Source organism: Cutaneotrichosporon cavernicola (genome assembly GCF_030864355.1).
Source record: "Cutaneotrichosporon cavernicola HIS019 DNA, chromosome: 7a".
Classification (NCBI taxonomy): domain Eukaryota; kingdom Fungi; phylum Basidiomycota; class Tremellomycetes; order Trichosporonales; family Trichosporonaceae; genus Cutaneotrichosporon; species Cutaneotrichosporon cavernicola.
In genome coordinates, this window is record NC_083399.1 from 497,908 (window position 1) to 513,721 (window position 15,814).

Here is a 15,814-nt window from a genome sequence, read left to right on the forward strand (position 1 = left end):
GCGACTGTACATGTGCTTGACCATCCCCGACCATCTCCTGCCCTGCCTCTGGCCGTTGTTTGTTGACTCCAATTTGTAGTTGAGAATCGTATTGACCCGTACGTGCTCGTTGTAGATAAAACACAAAACGTAGGAATGAAAGTGTGTTGCTGGGCATGCTGGGACGTGAGACCAAACATCACGTGACGTAGATTGATCGTGCCTAACTATAATCAGACGCGAATGTCTTGTTCCCTGATGAGCTCATGATCCTTCCTTACAGCTTGCCACTCTAGACCCATCCTCTGACTTACTCTACTCTCTCTCTGTCTCTGTCTCTCTCTCCTTCTCCATCTCTCTCTCTCACACACACACGCGCTCCCCTCTCTCAGGTTACCACTCCCCCTTCTGCTTCTGCACCTCTTGAATCTTGAAGATGGTCCTCGCAGAACGGAGCGCCAAGCGGCAACGCCTCAACAGCGCGGCAGAGGATACGTTCATGGCCGAGCTCCTGGCCGGCATTGATGCCAGCGCCTTTGATGACCCGCCCAGCCAACCCTCGCCAAAGAAGACGCCGTTACGGCCTGTAAATCTTACTCCTCGCTCATCTCAAGCGACACCATTAAAGTCGACCCGGCCACAGGTGACGCTGGTAAAGCGGCCTGCTCCCCTCTCACCAGTCAAGTCGCCAGCCAAGTCCCCAATCAAGTCGCCAGGCAAGCACTCCAAGCTCTTCGCACCCAAAACCCGGTCAACTCCATACTTCCGACCACCCACGAGCCCCGCGAAGCCCGACGCGTCGCGTCCACCACTCGCGACGCTACGACCCAATGCGTTGTCGTCGCCATCGACGGCCTTGAGGCCCAAGTACAATGGTGTCAAGGCCGAACCTGCCTGGCTCCCCTCTCTATCTCCCAGTTGTAAGGTCCCCCACTCCACGAGCCTTGTTGTTGAAGCGCCAACATCACCTCGCGTTCTTCCGGATCTGCTTGAGGCCATTCAAGGGAGTAACGATGATTATGATGGTGACTGGGACCTCGACGCGCTTGCGAGCTTGGATGACTCAATGTTCAAGGAGCCGATCGTGAGTACTCCCCCTCTCCCACTGACTGACTGGCAGAAATATCCAATAGCAAACCCCGACGTACCCGCTCTCCCTGCCGGGTACGCACCAACACCTTGGGTCCGCTGCACAGTCGAGAGCGTGCATGCGGGCATACTCGACGACATGCCCGAGGACGAGTTCGATGAGGGCGAGGGGTATGGCAAGACCCTTGTCGTGGGCACGCCCTCCGGCCGCCGCCTTGTACAGCTCACAGAGCGATGGGCGGACCTCCGCCTGCGTCTGGGTGATATCGTCAACGTCATATCGCCACACCTGGCCGGTAATGGGCCTATCGCAATCACGTTCAAGGACACGAGCTCGTATCTCGTCGCCCATCCCGACATCCTCGTCACGATGACGAGCATAGCGAATGCCATGCCGTGCACTCGTCGACCACTGCTGAATCAACTTGTGCGCCTCCCCGAGCCGGTCTCAAAACCCATTGTGTACGGCACTATCCTCCACGGGTTACTTCAGGAGAGCCTGCGCGAGGGCACGTTTGACCCCGCTGCGACTCGCCGGCGAGTTACAACGGATTTAGCCACGGACGGACGCCGCCTCGAGGTGTGGGGTGCCGGGCTCGATCCCGGAAGTGTGGCTGAAGATCTTGGTCGACGTGCGGAGGACGCATTCGCCTCGTTTGGACGACGCTGGGTCGGGGCCTCGCCGAAAGTGAGCTAGGTTGTTTGCAGTTAGCTGACGCCAGGCGGAAGGCAACGTTGTGACTGCGCGTGATGAGAGCGTGGGCACTGTTGCCATTAACGGCCTACACGACGTCGAAGAGGACATCTGGAGCCCGAAGTGGGGACTCAAGGGCAAGGTCGATGCGAGCGTGCAGGCCATCTTCGAACGCGACGGACAGAGCCAGGAGGTCGTCGCACCTATGGAGATCAAGACGGGGCGGTCAATCGGCGGCGTACAGCACCGCGCGCAGACGCTACTGTACACCCTCCTCATGGAGGACCGGTATGGTGCGTGAGAGGTGTGATCGTCCTAGAGGAACCTCGTCGCTCACCCCAGGCCTCCCCGTCCCGGCTGGGCTACTGTACTATTCGCAGCGCGACTTGATTGTGCTAGTCGAGGCACGTGCCAATGAGGTTCGCGCACTTGTCCAGACGCGCAACGAGCTCGCCGAGTGGATGGTACGTGGGAGACAGAGCGCCGACGAGCCCTTCCTCCCGCGCACTGTCGACAACCAGCGGGAATGCAAGAACTGCTTTGCGTCAGAAGTATGCATGCTCTACCGGCGAGCGAACGACAAAGTCCCCCCGATCGAGGACGATCCCATCGGCGACATTTATGAAGACAAGACGGCTCATCTTACCGACGAGCACGCCGAGTTCTTCAGGCACTGGGAGCGTCTCCTCACACTTGAGGAGCAGGATACTGTGCGTCTGCGCGCTCAACTGTGGACGATGGGGGCACATGTGCGCCAAGCTAAGGGACGCTGTTTTGCCGACATGGTGATAGCAAAGGAGGAGAACGAGGGCTCTGCGCTCAGCAAGATCAATCACTGGGCGTACACCTTCAGGCGCGTGGATCCGCAGGCAGGATCCCTCCTCTCGGGTCACATCGCGCGGAGCGACCCCGTATGTCTCTCCCTCGAGCCAGACCTCCTCTACCTCGCACGTGGGTTCGTCACCTCTCTCAGCGCGGAGAGCGTGACCATCACCGTCCAGAACAAGCTCGACGTGCAAACCAAACTCAAACGCGTACGCTCCACTGCCGCTCCCATCTTCCGGATCGACAAGGACGAGCTGAGCTCGGGCATGACGCGCATGCGAGGTAACCTCGCTCAGCTCTTCGTTAAGGAGGGTGACTCACGCCGACGTTCCCTCGTTGTTGACCTGGGTACTCCGCGGTTCGACAGTACGCGGGCGCCGAAGCCTCACGAGATCCCGCCTCACCTCAACGAGGACCAGCGCGGCGCCATGGCCAAGGTTCTCACAGCCAAGGATTACGCGCTGGTGCTCGGTATGCCCGGCACGGGCAAGACGACCACTGTCGCCGAAATCATCCGCGCAATCGTCGCGCGTGGGCAGAGTGTGTTGTTGACGAGCTATACCCACTCTGCTGTCGACACAATCGTCTCCAAGCTTATCGGTGCTGACTTTGGTGTACTCCGCCTTGGCAACGTTGAGAAGGTAACTACGTTGATGTGAGCCAACTAACACCAGGTCCACCCCGCCGTGCGTCATCTGACACTCGAGGCACTTGGGCCCGCCGCGACCCTCGACGAGTTTGAGGCCCGCCTCATGTCCCCGCCAGTTGTCGCTGCCACCTGCCTGTCGATCGAGCACCCGGTCTTCAAACGCCGCCGTTTCGACTACTGTATCGTCGACGAGGCGAGCCAGATCACGCTGCCTACGTGTCTTGGTCCTTTGCGGTGTGCCGATGCCTTCGTCCTGGTCGGCGACCACTTTCAGCTCCCTCCCATCGTGAGCCTGCCATTTCAACAGCAGCTGACAGCAGGTCCGTAAACCTGAAGCCCGCGCTGGCGGTCTCGACATCTCCCTCTTCCGTCGGTTGAGCGACGCGCATCCCGCCGCCGTCGCCCCACTTGCCGCGCAGTACCGCATGAACGCGGACATTATGACGGTCTCCAACGCGCTAATCTATGAGGAACGGCTACGCTGCGGCTCGGACGCCGTTGCTAACCAGTCTCTTGTACTTTCCGACCAGCAGAGTTGCGAGTCTCTCGGCGGGACATGCGACAGCACCTGCTGGGTCCAGGACCTGATGCGGGAGGAACGTAAGGCAGTCTTCGTTGACACGGACACCCTCCCAGCCAAAGAGACACGTGCCGGCGACCTAGTCCAGAACCCAACCGAAGCAGCGCTCATCGCCACTCTCGCCCACGCTCTAGTTGCCTCCGGTACATCTCCGTCCGACATTGCAGTCATCACGCCGTACCGCCAACAGATTAAACTCATCCAGAGGGTCCTGCACACCATTCCCAAGGCCAATCCCAACTCCAATCCCAACCCCAGCCTTAACAGCGTCAGCCTGACCGACATCGAAGTCCTGACAGCCGACAAGTCGCAGGGCCGTGACAAAGCCGTCATCCTCGTCTCCCTCGTTCGCTCCAACGACACGGGATCCATCGGGGAGCTACTGCGCGATTGGCGCCGCATTAACGTGAGCTTTACGCGTGCCAAGGCCAAGCTTGTCGTCTTCGGAAGTTCTAGCACCTTGGCAGGTGATCGGCTCATGGCCGATTTCTTGAAATTGATGGACTCGCGCGGATGGATGCTCCGTTTGCCCCCTTCTGCCAGTCTGCATGGCGGCGAGGTACCGGACGAAACGACGGACAAGGAAAGGCGAAGCGTCCTCGGCGGGCGGATGCTCGAGAAGAGGCCTTTCATCACCGAGCTCCTCGCTGGAGAGTAGACTCCACCACACTTGTATCAACCGATTCTTGTAGAAAACCATAGACTGTGACTGCCCTGTAGCGTAGCTGATACATGCATGCAAATGTAAGGTATATCTCTATCTCTGTCCCTATAGCCTCGAGCCCGTTCGCTGCCCAACGGTGATGGCGAGCTCTACACAAACGAAGCGCCACCGTCCGGCAGACGCTCAATCTGGTACTTGTGCCGGACGACGTACATGAGCGGCACACCGGGGACTTTGCGTATCCGTCGGCGGAGGTCGCGGTCGCACTGGTGTCAGCTGTGAATGATAGACACAATAAGCTGGCCATTGTAAGAGGCATAGGGATCTTCAGTTCTTGCGGTGGAGTCCTGCTATGGGAAACGGGCCTTGGCAGCTGATGGACACGGGTTTGACAGCTGCCACGCCAGGTTTCTCCAAAGCGCGTCCACGGACGCGCAGCTAAGAAACAACCACTCGAAAGCCCCCCCCCCCCCCCCCGGGATACGCGTTTACGCCAGGTAGCTCAATCCACTCGCCACTCACAGTAGCCACAATATAACACTTGTGCGCCGTCACGCGCTGAACGAGGCAGTCGTCCGCGTACGTCCCAGAGTCTGCGGTCAGCTCAACAACGTCAATCCCTAGCTCACGGTCGCAGTGGAGCCTGTCGAAGCGCGGGTCCTTTGCAATCTTGAGAGCCAGACGGTACTTTGGTCCCAGCTTCTCCAGCTCGGCAAGGACGCAGTCGGTGATGGTCGGGATGCCTGTGGTCAGCTAATGTCACCCTATTGCAGCCCTCCCCTCCCTTCCCTCTCCTCCCTTTCTCTTCCCTTGCCACAAACCAAGACTCACACTTGGCCATCAGGCAGTCCATCATGCCCTGCACCAGCTCAATCTTGTTTTGGATGCTAAAGTTGATAAAGTTGGTGTCGACGAGGATGCGGTATGGCGGCCCGAGGTCGGTGTTGTGCGACAGGAACAGCGACGACGACACCTGGGTTCTGATGTTAGTTAAGCGACGGGTGATCAGCTAGAACGCACACTTGGCGCTTCTCGGCGGCGGCGGCCTCCTTGGCCGCCTTCTTGGCCGACTTTTCGACGTTCTCCTTCCTGCTCTGTCAGCTCAATGGGCCAGGTCCATAGCGTCCATAGCTCACAGGCGCGGGTCGCTCGGCTTGAGCATCCGCTTGACAGCAGCAAACTTGCGCGTCGTCTTGGCCTTTCCCTGCTGTCAGCTCTCTATATCGATGGCATGGCTAACCATCTTGGATGTATTTGTGGTATTTGTGGTAGTACGTGAGATTTCAATATTTCTGGGTGGCAACTAGAGATCAAACCACGTGAGGTTAATAGGGAGGACCATACAAGTGATTGCCAAAACATTGGAAAATGCTTCCGTGCCTTCACCCCTCCACTCTGTGTCTCCACCCAAGGTTGCAACTCATTCTCCCGCCCACCACCATCTTGTTCACCCAACAACTAACCATAACCATCCATGCCTCCACAAGACGCTCCCTCTCCCACCCCATCTGTTGCTGGGAAGCGCGGCCGCGGCTCGACTGGCCCTTCTGCGCCGCGCAACAAGCGGCGCAAGGGGGATGGGACGGGAACGCCTGCGCCAGACAGTGGTGCTGAAGGGAACACGCGCAAGCCTGTCAACTTTGGTGTCGGGATGGTCAAGGGACGCGAGGAGGAGTGGAGCGAACCTGCAGACGTCAAGACAAAGGTGAGCTGGAGGGTAGAGGACGAGGACGAGGACGAGGACGAGGGTGTCCCCGATCACTCTACTCTCACCGAACCTCAATGTCAGGCCTTGTGATCATGTGCTGATACACCAGATCAACTTTCTCGACTTACCCACGGAAACACTCTACGCCTACCTCGAGGCACACGATCTCCTCCCACACTGGGACGTGTCGCCTTGGAGCGAGCAGCCATGCACGCCACGTACGTATCCTCCTCTCCCTACGACGCTAACAGACAGCAACGATGGCCGCGTTGTACACGATCCCGCCGCCTCCCCCCCTCGTACCCATTAACCCAGAGCCAAAGGAGAAGCAGCCCGAGGCTGAGCCAGAGGCCGAGTCCGAGTCCAAACCCGTGGAAGTTGATGGGGAGATTGCAGAGGATGGGATCGCGGTCCCCACGACGCGCAGCAAGACTGCCCCTCTCCGCCAAGCAACCAGCTCATCCCCAGCCCCGAACCCTGCGATCAAGAGAGGCATCATGACTCTGGCGGACGTTCATGCAGCTCATGCGGTGCTGGCAGAAAAGGCCAACCAGCACTGGGCCAAGGGCCTTGGTGGGGGCCAGAATCGCGAAGGGGAGACGATTGTTAATTTCCTGTACAAGAACAAGGTTGGCCACAGTGAGTTTATCATGTTTGAATACAAACTTACACATAGACCGGTTACTTCGTGTATATAATCCAGCCCCAGCCCCATTCAATTAAAACTATATAACGCGTAGCGCGTCATGTTGGCCTCCCTCCCCTCTTGGCTCTTGGGTTCAGGTCGTGTGCATATCCTGACCTCGGGATGCTTTATACCCTGGCAAGCTGGCACGTCCTTGCGCGTGGCTCCAGTATTGTCACTGTTGTATACTACTCGCCCTCGTCGTATCATGCATCCACAATGCTATCCAACGTTGTTTTGAAAGATGGGTAGATGGAGAGACTCTTTAGCGCGCCTAAATGTAACTGTGATTAGGTTTGAATCAAAAGTCTAGTGTAGGCACGTGGAGATCTGCGGGATCAAACAGTCTTTCTAATGAGTCCACCCACATAGCTTGGGGTGGTGGTGTTAGGTTGATGCTTGTGTTGTTCTGGCTGGATTCAGAGTAACAAGGTGACATTGTTGGGCTTCCTTCTATACCCCGCACTAAACTCCATCTTCCATCCACTTGACATACATCATGTCAACACCAAAAATCTCTTTCAAAGTCCCTCAAGGTGATACTACAGCCGATGCTCTCTCTGGAGATGTCACCGCACACGACCTTGCAACCGCCCCCGGCAAGGAGCGGGAGCGCGAACCCTTCTTTGGCGGTGACACGGCCAACATCAGCAACTCGGACGCGATGGACGTTGACACCAACGGCGGAGGTGAGTTGACTTGCATTGCATAGTACTAACTCTTTCAGAGTCGTCTGGCGTCAACCAGTCCGCGGTGGTACTTGCAGGTGCGTCGCCCAGCGTCGACCCTCCAGCAGACGGCGCGACGCCAGTCGGCGCAGGCGACGCGCGGATGAACTCGAACGACCTGCACGCACTTGCGACGACGTATCTCGCGAGCCAGACGCACCCGCTCGTCGTGCCTTCGTACTCGTCGTGGTTCTCGCTGTCAACCATCCACCCCATCGAACGCAGGTCGCTTCCCGAGTTCTTTAGTAAGCGCAATCGCTCAAAGACGCCCGCCATCTACAAGGATTATCGCGATTTCATGATCAACACGTACCGCCTCAACTCTGGCGAGTACCTAACTGTGACTGCGTGCCGCCGCAACCTCGCCGGTGATGTCGGAGCAATCATGCGCGTCCACGGCTTCCTCGAGCAGTGGGGTCTCATCAACTACCAGGTCGACCCAGACACGCGCCCCGCGCCCCTTGGTCCGCCATTTACCGGTCACTTCCGCGTCACGGTCGACACACCCAAGGGTCTTAGCAACCTGCACCCCGGGAGCAAGCCTGGGACTGGCGCGCTTGGCCCTGTCAACGGCGTCAAGCCCCACCCCACTAACCTTGACCTCCGCAAGGTCATTTACCAGAGCACGGCCAAGACGACCAAGGCGACGACCGAGGAGAAGGCTGCCAAGGCCGCTGTTGAGCAGAGCAACGGTGTGGCCCAGCCCCAGCCCAAGAGCTACGCCTGCGAGACATGCGGCACAGACTGCACGCGCACGCGCTACCACAGCCTCAAGGACGGCGAATACACTGTGTGCCCGAGCTGTTACGTGAGTGGGCGCTTCCCGAGCACCATGTTCTCGGGCGACTTTGTGCGTCTCGACGACGAGGTGTTCAAGCACGGTGCGAGCGGCGCCGGTCCCGAGTGGACCGACCAGGAGACGCTCCTCCTCCTCGAGGGTGTTGAGATGTACGACGACGACTGGAAGGCCGTCGCCGACCACGTCGTGACCCGGAGCAAAGAGCAGTGCATTGCCAAGTTCCTCCAGCTCCCCATTGAAGACAACTACCTGTCCGCCGACCCTGCAGCGCAGCTGGGCCCGCTCCGCTACCAAGCAGGCATGAACGGTATGCCGTTCGAGGGCGCCGAAAACCCTGTCATGAGTGTGGTAACCTTCCTGGCCAGCGCGGTTGGACCTGCAGTCGCCGCCGCCGCCGCGCAGAGCGCGCTTGGCGAGCTCGCACAGAGCCTCAAGCGTAAGCGCAAGGACGAGGACAAGGACAAGGAGGGCGAGAAGCGCGCAAAGTCGGAGGACGTCAAGCCTGAAGCTGGCGAGGGCACCCCTGCCGCTGCTGAGGAAGGGTCCAAGTCCAAGTCGCCCGAGAAGGATGCTACGGCCGAGGCAGCTGAGGCTGAGGCAGCGGACAAGGACGGCGATGCGCTGTCCAAGAGCTCACTGGAACGCGCTGCGAGTGTGGCCCTCGGTGCTGCGGCGGCCAAGGCCTCGACCCTCGCGAGCCACGAGGAGGGACGCCTGAACGCTCTCGTGTCCCGCCTCGTGGCGGCGCAGGCGCGCAAGGTCGAGCTCAAACTCGCCCTGTTCGAGAAGCTCGAGGACGTGCTCGAGGACGAGAAACGCAAGCTCGAGCTCGACCGTCAGCGCCTCTTCCGCGACCGTCTTTCCGTGCAGAAGCAGCTTGCCGAGGTGGAGCGGTTGCTCGCACGCGCTCGCTCCGAGCCCAAGGCCGTCACTCCCGGCGAGGTCGAGGCCGTCCGCACCGCCCTCGCACCCAATACGGCCGAGCAGGCGACGCGTCTTGCGCCGGAGGCTGAAGCGGCTGCTGTGGCTGAGCTCAAGGCCGATTCAGCGGCGCCAGCGCCCACTGGAGACGGTGCTCAACCACCGCCCCCGCAGCCGTCTGTTGCCCAGCTTTAGAGTGTTCATAGTATACATGTATGATTAGGATTCCCCAGAGAGGAGTATTAACCTCTGCTTGTACTCATTCCCGCAGAGGAGCCTCGTTGCCCATTGGCAGCCTCAGCACTGCCCGTGGGCATCCTTGTCCTCATATCCTCTATTCTCCCCGACCCGCCATCTTTGCGGCCGCATCACTCTTCTTCAGCTTGTCGGGCAGTGGGCCGAGCACGCCGTCCTCGCCAACCAAGCCGAGCGGCTCCATCTTGGCAATGATAGCCTGATTCGCTGGGTTCCCCGTCATGAGGTTGCGAACAGCGAAGAGGGCGTGTTCGCGGAGGTAGGCGTTACGCTCGTCCGTCTCGCAAAGTCCCAGAACGAGTTGAACTCCTCCGGCCGCGCGCACGTCGTCGCCTACAGCAGTGTCGTTGTATGCCAGCACAGCGAGCAGACGTACAAGGTCGCGCTTGACGTTGGCAAAGGCGTGCTCAATCTCACGCTGGCTCATTTGGCCCACAGCGGCAGTGGCATTTTCCTCCGCCGTTGTGGGCGTTGGCTTGATGCGCGGGAGGAACGCGTGCGTTGCTGCGAGGACGTCGACGAGTTGGGGGATGATGCTGGGACCAGAGCGGCCTTTCATGCTCGCAACCATGGCCTCTTCCCCGCCCTCTGCCTCCTTCTTGTCGGTCCGTGTCTGTACGGCGAGGACAACCGTGCTGAGGATCTCGGTGCACAGTACGAGCGCAGCCAGGACGGAGGGTAGGCGAGCATCATCCTTGCCTGACCGCATGCTTGCCGCTGCGTAAGCTGCGGTGTCGCGCCACGCCTGGATGACAAACAAGCTGGGGGAGGGGGATGGGTTGACATGTGGACGGGTGAGGTAGGCGTCGAGGAGCTTGAGCAGTGTTACTTGCGATGGCGTCACAGTCTCTTCCGTGACTGCGAGAGCCGAGTAGAGGTCGGCCTGATGACCGGACGTGAAGAAGGTGGCGAAGAGCATCACGGCGAGGTCGAAGAGCGCTTCAGAGTCACCATGCCAACTGTCGAGTCGGTTCAAGATGCGCGCGAGCCATTGCAGCGCCGGAGGTTTGACAAGACGGGGTCTGGGGTTAGTAAGAAGAGCTTGAAAGGTAGGAACACTCACTGCCTTGCTGGCGTCGCGAGGTTGATCAGCAGTCGGAGCACGCCCGTGTTGGCGCGCACGTCCCCGCTGTCCAGCAGGCGGATGAGGACGTCGTCTTCCCGCCGCCCACTCAGCCAAGTGTCCAGTACGCTGTCGGCCAGCGCCTCACTTTCCGCTCCTCCACGAGACGATACGAGATTGCAGAGCAGCTGGGAGAGGACACCTTGGAGCTCGGCAACTGCGATTAGCTCTGATGAATCCAATCCAAAAGAGCTGCACCACTCACACTCGGGGTCCTCGATACGCCCAAACGTCGTCACGTTGAAGATGAGCCTGCGGATATCCGGCTCACTCGGCCTGACATGTCAGCTTTCACAAGGCTGGGTAAGCTCACAAGGCGTCCACCTGTGCGCTCACGCTCCCTGCCAGCATGTTGCGCTCCAACTTGGCCAGCGCCGTTGCCAGTTCCACCGGCCCATTGTCGACAGATGGGTTGAGCGCGTCGGCAAGGAGAGGCCACAACCCCGCGCACAGCTTCCACACTGGGAGGGCTGCTTCAATTTCCTCTCTAGAATCAGTATGGCGTAAAGTAAATTTGCCGTCCGTGCCCGTGTTGCAAGTTTACATACCGCTCGTGCAGGTGGGTTGCGACGTAGCGTGCCGCGTCGTTGATTCGCGCAAAGGCGGGGGAACGCACGCTCCGCTCAGCCCCCAGGTCGTTTGTTGCAGTCTCGAGCGCCGCCCTCAATGCGTCAGTGTCGACCATGATGGAATGGGGATGAGAATGAGAATGTTGTAACATCAACATCTTCTTCGTCATGACATGGACAAAACCACACAATGCAAGAAATGGGTTGGGGCCCCGACGACAATCACACCATGACTGTACCCCTGCCAAAGCCATTTCACCAAGTCAAAGGGAAAGGGTTACTACTACTATTACTACCTCTGAACGGTGTCAACAACTCCTTCCTCCTCCTCCTCCTCTTCTTCCTCTTCCTCCCCCTTCTCCATCCTCTGCTGCTCTCTTTGCACTCTACCCACGAGTAGCATTCATGTCTGCTCCCCGCTCTCCCGCTGCGCCGGGGCGCACGCCCACCGCATCCCGGCCCAATTCTCCGTCCAAGCCCGGCCTCGGTATCCTGCGCACCTTGACCCACACTCCGCCTGTCATCCGCGAGCCGCCAGTTGTGCTTGGAGTGTGTGCCATGGACGTCAAGGCCCGCTCCAAGGCAATGCGTGAGATCCTCACCCGCCTCAACCAGATCCAAGGTGGCGGCGTCGAGGTCAAGATCTTTGGCGACGTCGTAATTCTTGATGAAGGTGAGACCGTCCGTGTCCGTGCGCAGTATGATATGATGGCCGGCACCAACGTCAAAGCTGCCGAAGCTACCGACGGCGACGCCGCCATCATTTTCCCTTTCCCTATCCCTCCCCCGTTTTATAAATGACTCACCACAGACATTGAGCGTTGGCCCCAATGCGACGTTTTGATTTCGTTTTTTTCTACCGACTTTCCACTGCCAAAGGCTCTGGCTTATACCCAGATCGCTACGCGCACCCCACCAATCAGTATTAACTCGCTTGCAATGCAAAGCCTCCTTTGGGACCGACGTATCGTGTTGGCTATCCTCGATCATATCGGCGTGCCAACCCCCAACCGCGCCGAGATCAACCGCGACGGCGGGCCTCGCGTGCCCCGCTTCCTCCGCCAAAGGGCACGGCGAGACCTTGGCCTCATCCTGCCCGGCCAGAAGGCCAAGGACGAGGACTCGTGGGACCCTCTCGTCGTACCCGACCGCTGGAAGGCAAAGCGCACCAAGGAAGACGTGCCGCGCGCTCGTGAGGTCCTCCTCCGCGCCGACGGTGACGCCATCATCGTCGACGGCCATGTCATTGAGAAGCCCTTTGTCGAGAAGCCGGTCAACGGCGAGGACCACAATGTCTACATCTACTACAGGGGCGGTGGTGGGCGCAGATTATTCCGCAAGGTGAGCAAGAGACAGAGCAAGAACGACGTCATAAAGTTTCTGACGTCAGGTCGGCAACAAGTCGAGCGAGTACGACCCCGAACTGTACCACCCTCGCACGGTAGGCTCGTACATTTACGAGGAGTTTATCAACGTCGACAACGCCGAGGACGTCAAGGTGTACACTGTGGGCCCGCACTTTGCCCACGCCGAGACGCGCAAGTCGCCGGTTGTAGATGGATTGGTCCAGCGCAACGCCGACGGCAAGGAGACACGCTTCATCACCAAGCTCTCAGAGTCAGAGGATCAGTTCGCCCGCGACATTGTCGAGGCGTTCGGGCAGCGTGTGTGCGGCTTTGACCTTCTCCGCTGTGGCTCGCGCAGCATGGTCATTGACGTCAACGGCTGGTCGTTTGTCAAGGGTAACCAGGCGTACTATGACAAGGCTGCCGAGATTCTCTCAGACGTCTGCGACAAGGCTCGCGAGCGCAAGCTCGCAGAGATCGCGGCCGCCAAGCCAGACAACGCGCTCATGCCACCGCCAGCGGAGGCGTCGACCAGCACCCTACGGGCGACTGTCACTGTCCTCCGCCACGCGGACCGTACACCCAAGATGAAAATCAAGGTGAGTTGATGAATCGGTTTCCGCTCACGACAGTTCACTTTCCCCGCGCATGAGCCGTGGGCCCAGCCGTTCCTCGCACTGTTGCGTGGCCACCGTGAGGAGATCATCCTCCGTGACCCGCGCCAGCTCAACTACATCCTGCTCGCGGCTGATGAGGCGGCAAAGGTCCCCGGCATTGCACCCGAGATCATCACCAAGCTCGAGGCGCTCAAGGAGGCCCTTAACAAGAAGATGTCCATGCCCGGCACCAAGGCGCAGCTCAAGCCGTCGTTTGCCAAGAAGAAGGGCGCCGACGGCAAGGAGAAGAAGGAGAAGAAGGAGAAGAAGGACAAGGACGGTGGCTCTGACGACGAGGGTCTCGACGAGACTGAACGCAACAAGCGAGTCGACGACTGGCTCAAGCGTGGCAGCATGGGTAATGTTCCCGCTGGTCAGTCTGCGCTGTCCACTCTCCCCCCTGCGACGCCACCCGCCGTCGCGCCTGGTGAACCAGTCCCTGCCACGCCTCAGATGTTGGCAGTGCTCAGCGGTAACACGCAACACTACGGCATCCCCGAGGGCCTGGAGAAGATGCAGCTCGTCGTCAAGTGGGGTGGAGAGAGTACCCATGCCGCGCGGTACCAGGCACGCGACCTCGGTGACCAGTTCAAGAAGGTGGGTTTTGTGACGCTGTGACACGCCACTGACGTTCCAGGACATTATGATCATGAGTGCGGCACCACGCTCTCCTGCCACTGACAACCAGACAAGGACGTACTCAACAATGTCAAGATCTACACGTCGTCCGAGCGCCGTGTCATCGTGCGTTGTCCTCTGAAAGAGGTGGCTAACAAGTAGAACACGGCCCAGGTCTTTGCGCACGCCCTTCTTGGCGTCGAGGGAGGCTCGGTGACAACGAACGTGACCTCGCGCACGGGCGCTGTGGTTCCTGAACCCACGGGCCCTGTTATTTCACACCTTGTACAGCGCCGCGACCTGCTCGACGACAACAATGCGGGCAAGGAGATGATGAACGCCGCAAAAAAGAAGCTCAAGATGCTCTTACGCTCTGGGGAGACGGAGAAGCGTTCCGACCTTGCGTGGCCCAAGGGCATGAAGGAGCCCGTCGAGGTCGTCAAGGAGGTCATTGCGCAGCTGACCGAACTCCGCGCGATCATGCGGGCCAATTATGAGAACGGTAACGTCGAGAAGATCCCTCAGCAGCGCTGGTGTTCGGGCGACTCGCCGTGGTTGTTCCGCGAGCGTTGGGAGAAGATCTTTGACGACTGGGTCGGTGTCAAGCAGGAGAAGTTTGACCCGTCCCGCGTGTCCGAGCTGTACGACTCTGTGAGCTTTGACAAGTTTGGCAAAGCTGACGACAGATCAAGTACGACTCGCTGCACAACCGCAACTTTTTGTTTGCGGTGTTCGACCCCAAGGGCAAGGGCCTGTCGTCGCGCGCTGGTGCCGAGCATCAAGATCGGAGACTGCATGAGCTCTATGCGCATGCCAAAGTGCTCTTCGACCTGGTGTCGCCGCAAGAGTACGGCTTTGACGCCGAAGAGAAGGAGGAGATTGGTGTACTGACATCTCTTCCGCTGCTACGCAAGGTGTGGGGTGACCTCGAGGAAGCCAAGACGACGGGCAAGAGCTTGGCTTGCTTTTACTTTACCAAGGAGAGCCACATTACAACCTTTGTGCACCTCCTGCTTGCAAGCGGGCTGCCGTTTACAAATGTGCGCATTCCCGAGCTCGACTACTGCTCGCACGTCACGATTGAGTTATGGGAGAAGAGCACGCCACGGAATGGGCAGTCGGTCAAGGACTTTTCGATCCGGTTGTCAATCAGCGAGGGCGCTCATTCGCCTGCGGTGCTGGACAGCAATGTCGATGCTGTGAGTCGCCATGCCTCTACAGGCAATCTAGCCTCATACTAACGCCAGCGCCACTCTCTCACGGTACAGCCTCGCAAGAAGCTGACGATGCACGTCGATTGGGCTCTGGCCGAGAAGTGTCTTTCAAAGCACTTTGACAAGGGCCTCACGTTTTCAACAACGCCACTTGAGGTGAGTTGATCTAGGTTTTGCCATGCGATTGCTAACATTAGGGTGACGAGGTATACCTTCAGAAGACGGTGCATGATGAGGCGGTACTTCCTTTGTCGTTGTCACGGGGTGAGGACACTCCAAGGGGAGGTCACATGTCGTCTTCGAGCTCGTTCCGGAGCACGGCGAGTGATGCGGGATGGGGATAGATTTATTTGCTTGAGTGTCCTGTCTTTATAGAGGAAAGGAATGGAATGGAATTGTAAAAGAATGTTGGATTGTTGAATCTGACCTGAATGACGCACGTGGATTCCTTGAAATGACGTCTATGGCCCTATCTTTACCTGCTTTACCTGGGTGGCAAGTTTTTCCGACTGGCGCGTTTAATCCATCTCTACAGCTCTACAGGATTAAACGATCAGGTATCGGTGTTTGCATCTTCTGGCGACTGGCGACGTATTCCATTTTTGTTATACTTTCATTCTGTCAAAAGACGTGCTTGTAGAGAAACAAAATCATTGACATGTTGGTTGTCATGTAATGTGATGGAGGATGGAGGATTGTGGATTTTGTGGAC

General features: G+C 58.7%; 5 protein-coding genes across 5 annotated transcripts; 3 read left to right on the plus strand and 2 right to left on the minus strand.

The window, feature by feature from the left end:
* Positions 1 to 415: 415 nt before the first annotated feature.
* Positions 416 to 4,474, plus strand: dna2 (uncharacterized protein; the record flags this gene model as incomplete). Its single annotated transcript, XM_060603604.1, has 6 exons — positions 416 to 1,063; positions 1,100 to 1,756; positions 1,791 to 2,055; positions 2,105 to 3,228; positions 3,262 to 3,522; positions 3,557 to 4,474. The coding sequence occupies 6 exons, from the start codon at positions 416 to 418 to the stop codon at positions 4,472 to 4,474; spliced, it is 3,873 nt and encodes a 1,290-aa protein (XP_060459881.1).
* Positions 4,475 to 4,629: 155 nt separating this feature from the next.
* OSH6 (uncharacterized protein) lies at positions 4,630 to 5,723 on the minus strand (the record flags this gene model as incomplete). The annotated part of the gene is made up of 7 exons (XM_060603605.1): positions 4,630 to 4,746; positions 5,003 to 5,073; positions 5,110 to 5,223; positions 5,312 to 5,460; positions 5,501 to 5,569; positions 5,617 to 5,684; positions 5,721 to 5,723. 7 exons carry the CDS (start codon positions 5,721 to 5,723, stop codon positions 4,630 to 4,632), a joined length of 591 nt encoding a protein of 196 aa, XP_060459882.1.
* Positions 5,724 to 5,954: 231 nt separating this feature from the next.
* Positions 5,955 to 9,516, plus strand: ssr2 (uncharacterized protein; the record flags this gene model as incomplete). Its single annotated transcript, XM_060603606.1, has 5 exons — positions 5,955 to 6,185; positions 6,298 to 6,406; positions 6,444 to 6,827; positions 7,422 to 7,562; positions 7,601 to 9,516. 5 exons carry the CDS (start codon positions 5,955 to 5,957, stop codon positions 9,514 to 9,516), a joined length of 2,781 nt encoding a protein of 926 aa, XP_060459883.1.
* Positions 9,517 to 9,655: 139 nt separating this feature from the next.
* Positions 9,656 to 11,384, minus strand: CcaverHIS019_0701910 (uncharacterized protein; the record flags this gene model as incomplete). The annotated part of the gene is made up of 5 exons (XM_060603607.1): positions 9,656 to 10,598; positions 10,640 to 10,856; positions 10,905 to 10,975; positions 11,013 to 11,186; positions 11,248 to 11,384. 5 exons carry the CDS (start codon positions 11,382 to 11,384, stop codon positions 9,656 to 9,658), a joined length of 1,542 nt encoding a protein of 513 aa, XP_060459884.1.
* A 289-nt stretch (positions 11,385 to 11,673) lies between these two features.
* On the plus strand, positions 11,674 to 15,446 carry VIP1 (uncharacterized protein; the record flags this gene model as incomplete). Its single annotated transcript, XM_060603608.1, has 10 exons — positions 11,674 to 11,941; positions 12,080 to 12,609; positions 12,659 to 13,213; positions 13,247 to 13,867; positions 13,908 to 13,923; positions 13,959 to 14,014; positions 14,051 to 14,539; positions 14,575 to 15,087; positions 15,136 to 15,258; positions 15,300 to 15,446. 10 exons carry the CDS (start codon positions 11,674 to 11,676, stop codon positions 15,444 to 15,446), a joined length of 3,318 nt encoding a protein of 1,105 aa, XP_060459885.1.
* Between the last annotated feature and the right edge of the window lie 368 nt (positions 15,447 to 15,814).